Below are 8,132 nucleotides of genomic sequence, written 5' to 3'. Positions count from 1 at the left end.
TTCAACCACATGATGTGTTCACTGTTGGCTTGGATAGAAACCTAATGACAGCCTTTCTGGTTTTCACTGTCGGTTGAGCCAAATGTTTGATTTGATTAGTGTGTCAGCTTAATTTTGGCTTTTTGTTAAAATTAGATTAGTCATATGAGCTAATGAAATAATGTTATATGGAAGATTTTTGTTCTCCTTTTATCCTTAAAAGTGATGTGGCTTTTAAAATCACCATTAAATTTCGAATATATCACTATTAGATTTGATCTAATTGTAATTTTAAAAGGCACATCACCTATAAAAAAAAAAAAAAAAAAAAAAAAAAAAAAAAAATGAAAACAAGTCTTACTTATATCATTATTCAACATCGCCAAATTATGTTATCATGCTCAAATTACCCCAAACAGAAAGTAACTCTTGAGAAGATAAATGAGGGTAGTCTTGTCAAAGCACTAGTTCTCTTCATGAATAATGTTAAAACTACATTTTTATCTCACAACTATCTTTATGAACCCTAACGTCTTTCTTAAAAGAAATAAATATCTAAAAATTTGTTGGAACGGCCACATTAGTATAGTAAAATAATTGTAGAATAAAGATGTAGTATATAACATTCCCGACCATTTTTCTATTTTTCTTTTTTAAAGAAAAAATTACTTTTCCTCTTCTAACTATCATCCTTTTTGCAATCTCCCCCAAATATTTCAATTCTTGCAATGCCTCTCAATCTACCATTAAAGTTGCAAAGTCCTCCTTCCACAACCTATAATGACAAAATTACCCTCAAGATCAAAATTAAAATATTAAGAGATCATTAATATTTTTTCTCTTCACTTTTTCCATGTTCTTCTAAACTTACGTCGCTTGTTGCATTTCCAGCCTAAGCTGGAATATGTCGTGTATGCCTTTCGCATGCTAGATTCCTCAGGACTGGTACCCCCCTCGACTCTTTTTTCTTCTGAACGAATCTTAGCACCAACGGCTGTTACATCTTCTTCTTCCATACTTTAGTTATTCTTTTCTATGCCTATGAAAGCTTTGACTCCACTAAACTCTTGAAAATATTTGGCCACATGGGCACAAAAGCATCCAATCAAAATGTTGCACAAGGAGACCAAAAAAGAATGGTACAAGAAATGATGTTACTAATCTCTCACTCTTTGAAAGATCTGCATACACCTTCACATGAACCATTTTAACTTTGAAAGGTAATGGCATCCGAGTGGCATTTTCAGCACCAGGAACATGAAGTAATTGGTGGACAAAAATCAGCATCTAACAAAAATACATGATATCTGCAGAGGAAGGAACATTGTTTTGCCCTTAAAATTGTGAGAAAAAACTTGAATGCAATAAAAATTATCATGGAGCAATCACCAATCAAGAAAAACAAGCAAATAGCAAGGAATCATAAGACCAACCAGGAATTTTATTTATCCAAGAGCCAGCTGTTGCTAATCAAATTTTCAAGCAGACACCGAGTCAGATTCTCGTATTCTCATGGTCTTGGCACGCAACCTCTCCATAAATGCAGGATTAGCTCTAAGTCTCTCCTTGACATATGAAGCTCGAGCATTCTCTACTAGCTTCCTTGCTTTCCCAGATTCCTCAATGAGGGAATAGAGAGTCCTAAGGCAATCCTTTCTGTTTTCCTCGCGATGTTCAAACCTTCAGCCAGAAAAAACAAAAATACACATATATCATAAAGTGCTCAACCCAAGAAATAGTTGGAAGAAAAAAAAAAAAAAGTTTTGGAAAGCATTACTGGGTTTTATACAACTCCAAACCAAAAACACTCTCATCCTGCCCCCCACAGAGAAGGGGGAAGGGGAAGAGCTTTTCCATTTGCCTAGAAGAAAATTTTCTACAAAAATACTGCTCCTAACGCATGGAATGCAGATAATGCAATGATTAAAAGAATGAGCAATAACCTATATCTAGCCTTTTTATATAATATTACACATGAAAAAAAAAAAAAAAAAAAACTCTAGAAAGATAACATTGTTTGATTTCGAAAGTGCAAATAATGTATTTATTGGGAAATGATTAGTTGATGAGTAAAATACATAAGCCTCATCTCATGACCAAATATCCAAATATGAAGAAGATTCAAGAATTTATTTTACGGTTTAGTCATATAAAACACCAGGACTACTAGGATTTCAGCATTGGACTAAGAACCACAAAAGTTAAAATGATAACGCATTAGTGAGATGGCATTTTTTTGTTCATGGACCTTACCTCTCACTAATGATTGTAAGCTCATCTTTCCCTGGATGGTATCTGTTTCCAACCAGTTCCCTAAGACGACGGAACTGATGCTTTGAAAGCCCAAGCTCTTTCACAGTAACAGACATTTTCACTTTTCTGTTTTTTGGGTGCCATGCATCACCACCGGGAGCAAAGACTACCCTTGTTTGCCACCTAAGGATCGGTCCTTCACCAGGTGGGTCCTTTTTCTTGTCTGGCACAGCAGTCTCATCAAACTGGGGGGGGCCCTCAGCTTCCATTATACTCGTACATTCCATGACCATCTCATCCTCAAACTTCTTAAACAGCTCGTAAGCTTCTTCAGGTTCAATCTCTCCTCTTTCACACATATCCCCTAGCTCATTGAACCTCTCTTCCACCTTCTTCTTTATCTCATCTGAAGAAAAAAAACAATGCCTTAAAGAAACATTCAGCAGATGCCAGTTTAGTTAAAATAAGTAATTATCATGATATTTACTGTTACAATGATTGGCTACAATATGCATCCTTGCAAACAACCAAGCAAATTCTTAATGACAGAATTTTTGGATAAATAAAATTCTTAATGACAGAATTAGTGAAAGATATGACCTCTATTTAATCACAGAACATATGTTGCTAAAAAAGAAAAAACATGTATGTTTAAGAAGTCCGTAGGCAGAAAAGCTGAAGGTTTGATGTGCAAACATCTGACATTTCATAAGAGTCGTTCTCTCAATAACTGGAAAATTACTTGCAGAAAGAAAAATATGATTCCAACTACAAGGAAAAGCTTTCTCAAATAAATATGCTTCTAAAATAAGAGATAACCAGAGTCGAATTCCCCTGCTAAAAAGATTCAGATCAAAACTCTTAACTATTTTCAATGCAGTATAGACTATAACGGTAACAAGTCAGGATCCCCCAATAACATATCGGCTGCCGCACTGTCACTCTGAACGAAGGCATGACTTGACAACCCCCTAACTTTATTCCTTTACTGAAGCACAGAGACGGATTTCTTCAAAACCTCCAAAGCTCATATTGTTAAATACAAATTCTTGTATACCCAACAATATGGACAGTCATTAGATATGAAATTTCATATTCTTGAGACGTTAATGGATCTTTATTATGGATTCTGAACCATTAGTATCTCAAAGTTTACTAAAATCATGTTATTCAGATCAAAATTATAACACCATAAGTTTACTTACTGGTGGCAAACTAGTCCATATCAGAACATGAATATGGAATAAGTTGAACAAGAGACTAGTATTCTAATGGCAAAGCTAAATAAGGGACCAATAACACACTACCAACGGTACACTAACTACAGTAAATTTTGTTCCAATTACCTTCCCTTTCTAAATATAAAATAAAAATTCCACATGATATTCTCCTTTACATAGTCAGGGCTTCCTCCATTTATTTTTATTATTCAGATTTAAACCTAAGACTACCCTCACTCCCACTCCACTGCCAACTAAGCCGAAACCCAGGGGCAAGGGTAACAAAACTTAATGATAAACCCATATTCTACATATTACTTCTCATCTATTACTAGCTTTTCAGCCAGACATCCACTTTTATGACAAACATGGTTGCTGCATTTATCCTTCTTGTCAATGTAAATCAAAACTGTAAAGAAAAATTATAGTCCAGATCATTACAATTTCAACATGTAATGATTATGTAGTGACATTCCTACCATAAATGACAAAGTTCGAAATAATAACAGAATCAATGCTTCGGCTTGTTCCTCACTTTCCATAGCGTGTATACTTACTAAAAAAATTCATCAAACATGTTAATGATCAAATGTAAAATAACCGCACACTGGGTTCTACGCAAGCAGAGTGAAGAACAAGACCAAGGAGACAGTGCGTGATGAGAATCTCAGTTCAACTCTCTCTTTTCGGTCATTCAAATGAATAAATTCCATGAAGACAACAAGAGATACCACCATTTTAGAAATTGTACTTCATCTCAGAAATCAAGACAAGAAGCTCAAAGGTTGAGTCTTTAGATGTTTTAAGAAAGCTTTACTAGCAAATGAGAAAACAGATAGTGCAGCCTATAAGCCTCATGAGAATAGGCATTCTTTAAGAAATATTAGATTTAGAATCAACTAGATAATTTGATAGCTATGACTTGAATCAATCAGCCAACAATTTCAGAAGCATAATTAAAATTAATAGATAACAGTGGTATAAGGTTCATTTGCAAATGTTGGCACAGGAAATCAAGAGTTAAGTATAGACAGAAGATTGTAAGCTACAGTTTAGAGGTATCTAAACATCTGAAAACCGTTGTATTTAAAAACACTAATTCATGGAAGACAGCAAGGAAAATATATTCAGAAACTAAATGAGAAATAATTACAGTTGTGAATAAGGTTTAATTGATTGTCAGAAACAAACAACATAACATTGAACTATATCCTTACCGGTAAAAAGTAATCATACAAATCAAAAGCAAATGAGATATAAGAAAAGGTATACCTGGGAGGAGGCTGTTCCATCTAAGCATATCCTCTAAAATCTCCTCACACTCCCTTGTGTCCTTCATCACCTTGTGCTGAATCGCATCCTTAACAAGCCCGTCCCACTTCCGCTCATCCATGTTGAAGAACTCATCCTTAACCATTTTCTTCGTGACTATATCCCTTGCACTGTACAAATCATCAATCTCCTCATCCGTCTCATGCATTTCCTCAAAATCCGATTCAAATTCTTTGTCCTTAACATTATCTAGCGGCTTCATCCGTAACTCTTCCATCAGCTCATCATCCGTCTCCTCATGCTTTCCGGCCAACTTCCTCTGCAGAATCGCTTCAAGGATCGATGGAAGTGCCTCCTCGTCACCTTTAAAGTACTTCTCTATTCGCATTTTCAGTTCTGAGGACAAAAACTTACAGATTAAATCTCAAACAATTCAACTTGATCTCAAAACCCAGCAACAAAAACACAAATCCACAATGTTTCCAAAAAAACCTAGAAGCGCCATAATCATAAGCAAATTTAGATTTATTTCATAACAAATTTCAATTGGATAGCCTATCATTTAGTATAAAAATATACAAAAAATTTAGAATATAATTAATACATTAAATCACAAACAGTTCAGATCCAGAAACCTAATAAATCAAACAGAATTTTTTTTTTTTTTTATGAATTAGTATAAATTTCATATCAAGAACTATAACTCTTTACACCGTGGGTGTCTATCTTTTCTCAATAGTTTTGCCTCTAAAAACATCCGCTATAGATTTGTTTGCCTTTTTACTTATCAAAAAAAATAACTCTTTACACTTCTACACAAAACCAGCAGAAACCAACCAAACCAGATTTTGAAACAAGCTTCAAAATCTAAACACCCAAACAACTATATCAAAAAAAACAAAACAAACTCTAAACCAGAATCTGGGGATCAATCCCCCAATTGCAGCAGATGATTACGTTACCCTTCGTCTTCTTAAACAGATCCACACATTCCTTCAAACAAAATTACATATTCCATCACATAATTCATGCGCAAGAACGAAAGGATCTCTTTCTTTCGGGAGGAAATTGAAGGTGAAGGGAAAATAAATTCACATTTGAACCTCAGTGCTACACTGAGCCTAATTCAACCATTTGACATACTTAACCTTCTCACGTTTCCGAGGAACTCTTTAAAAGACTAACAAAATGAATACTCAAAATCAAATAAGAGCATCAAAATTTGATTTTCATATTGCTTTTCTTCAACTTTCACAGCAACCAAACAGAGCAAGACTCAAGTTTCGTTCTACCTTTGTTATTGACATCCTCGACGGCAATGAGGGCATCCTTCTTCTGGGTTTGTACCATGCTCGTCTCGGGAGTAGAGCTAGGGTTTTTACCCGAAACATCCTCGACGGCAATAGGGTCATCCTTCTTTTGGGGTTGTGCCAAGCTCGTCACGGGAGCAGAGCTGGGTTTTTCGCCGGACGAGTCGTTCTCAGACGAGTAGAACCTGAGTCGGGGCCGAGTCGAGGCGGCGAGAGGGGCTAGTGAAGGACTAGGGTTTGGGTTCCTTAGAAGATTGCGAGTGTAGAGAGCGACATTTCTCAGCAGAGTGCGCTTCATGGTGACTCTCTCTCTCTCTCTCTCTCCCTCCCTCTCACTCTGTCTATAGGGTTTAAGCTTTCTCTGGGCTACAGGGGGGGGTTCTCCAATTCTCTCATTTTTGTATTTTTGCAATGGAGTGAATTTGGGTTTTTGGGAGGAAAAACAAAAAAAACAGAGAAGAAATAAACAATATATATATATATAGGATTTTTTTATTTATGAAATTGTTTATTTGATCTTTATTTCTCCTTATTTTTCTTTAAAGAAATTTATTTGAACTTTATAACTTATCATCTCAGTAATTGACAGATTTGAAGGAAATTCATTTGAGGGAGGGAGCCTATAAAATTGTTATATGTCTTTTGAATATGTAAAAAGCACATGAATTTTTAATAATTTTATAAAAAGATTATTAACTTTTCACGTGCCAATATGTACATGACAAAATTATAAAGTTAAATTAGAGATATTTCCTTTAATTCAGTGAGGAAATTCTTGTCCCTTTAATAATTAATTATATGATATGTATAAAGTAGAGGATTGCTCATACTTAGGAATTAATCAAGTATTTAAAGAAGTTTGACACCTTATTAGCAAGAAAAACAAGTATATAGAACAGAACTCTGTTTGCAGATTGCTTATTCAATATGTGTAGACAAAAGTTGCAATTGCAATTCTTTTCTAGACGCTCTATTCAAAAGGACCTTTTAACTTCTTTGGAGTTTTAATCTGCCTACTCTCAAAGAACTTGATTGAAGGAGGGGCCTTCACATAATCATAGAACAAAATTTTTGGAGGAAAACTTCCGGGAGGGATGCAATTGGTAGAGTAAGATTTTATTTACGCGCCGAAAAAAAAAAAAAAAAAAAAAAAATCATCATTTTGAACCGAACTTGACATTTGCTTTCACTTAATCATATGTTGACACCAAAGTAGTATAAGAATTTAGTAAATTTTGTGTTGTTGGTAAATGTCGGTGTAGCCTTCGTGAATGCCTAATATCCATAGGTAGGGTTGTAAATAAACCAGTTTGTTCGACAACTCGCTCGATACACCTTGGTTTAGCTCAACCCGAACTCGAGCATGATAATGTATAAACCCGTTCGTTACTATAGAAACATGCTTGATTCGTAAATGATACATACTCGACTCGCTCGAGAAAACTCGATAAGAGCTCGCAAGCTCATCTCGTTTAAAGTTTGGTTGGCTTATTTGCCCGACTTGTTAGCTCGTTTATAGATCTTGGGCAAAAGCTTTATTTTCAAGTTTTTTGGACCATTAAAAGTGCTTTTAATATTTTTACCAAACAAGTACTTTTTTCTTCAAACCAACTTTTTAAGTGTTAAAAACACTTTTAAGCCCCTCAAACACAATCCCAAACAGCCTTAGTAATGTATGTTATATAGGTTACTTAATATTTATATGTGTGTATTAGTAAACATATTATCTAGTTTCTTATATATATATATATATATATATATATATAATAGCCTAGCTTGAGCTTGAGTTGAGCCCGGCTTGGCTTGGCTCGAAGAGCATTCTCAATGAGCTCAAGTTCGAGCTCGCCTGAACTTTTAACGACCTAGTGTTGAACACACATTTCATAGCTCGGCTCAAACTCAAGCTTGACTCGAACTCAAGTTCGGCTTAAATAAACATCTTCGCAAATGAGCCACACTTAAAATTTTAAAGCTCAACTCGACTCAACTCAATTACAACCCTACCACAGGATAAAAGCTAAAATAGTTGACCAAAATAACATAATGAGGTAAAGAATTTATTGAATATTGAGTCTGCTCCGGACTTTTGTCTTCTATA

At 34.9% G+C, this 8,132-nt stretch overlaps 1 protein-coding gene across 1 annotated transcript; it reads right to left on the bottom strand.

The window, feature by feature from the left end:
- Nucleotides 1–1,039: 1,039 nt before the first annotated feature.
- On the bottom strand, nt 1,040–6,459 carry LOC132185320 (Ribosomal protein S24/S35). Its single transcript, XM_059599109.2, has 5 exons — nt 6,017–6,459; nt 4,725–5,120; nt 2,233–2,638; nt 1,413–1,659; nt 1,040–1,286 (listed from the first exon to the last, which is right to left on the bottom strand). The coding sequence occupies exons 1-4, from the start codon at nt 6,330–6,332 to the stop codon at nt 1,458–1,460; spliced, it is 1,320 nt and encodes a 439-aa protein (XP_059455092.2). The 5' UTR covers nt 6,333–6,459; the 3' UTR covers nt 1,040–1,286; nt 1,413–1,457.
- Between the last annotated feature and the right edge of the window lie 1,673 nt (nt 6,460–8,132).

This window comes from Corylus avellana, chromosome 7 (genome assembly GCF_965113065.1).
Source record: "Corylus avellana chromosome 7, dhCorAvel1.hap1.2, whole genome shotgun sequence".
NCBI lineage: Eukaryota > Viridiplantae > Streptophyta > Magnoliopsida > Fagales > Betulaceae > Corylus > Corylus avellana.
The sequence above is the reverse complement of the archived record's forward strand: the minus strand, read 5'-3'. Positions and strand labels throughout refer to the sequence as shown.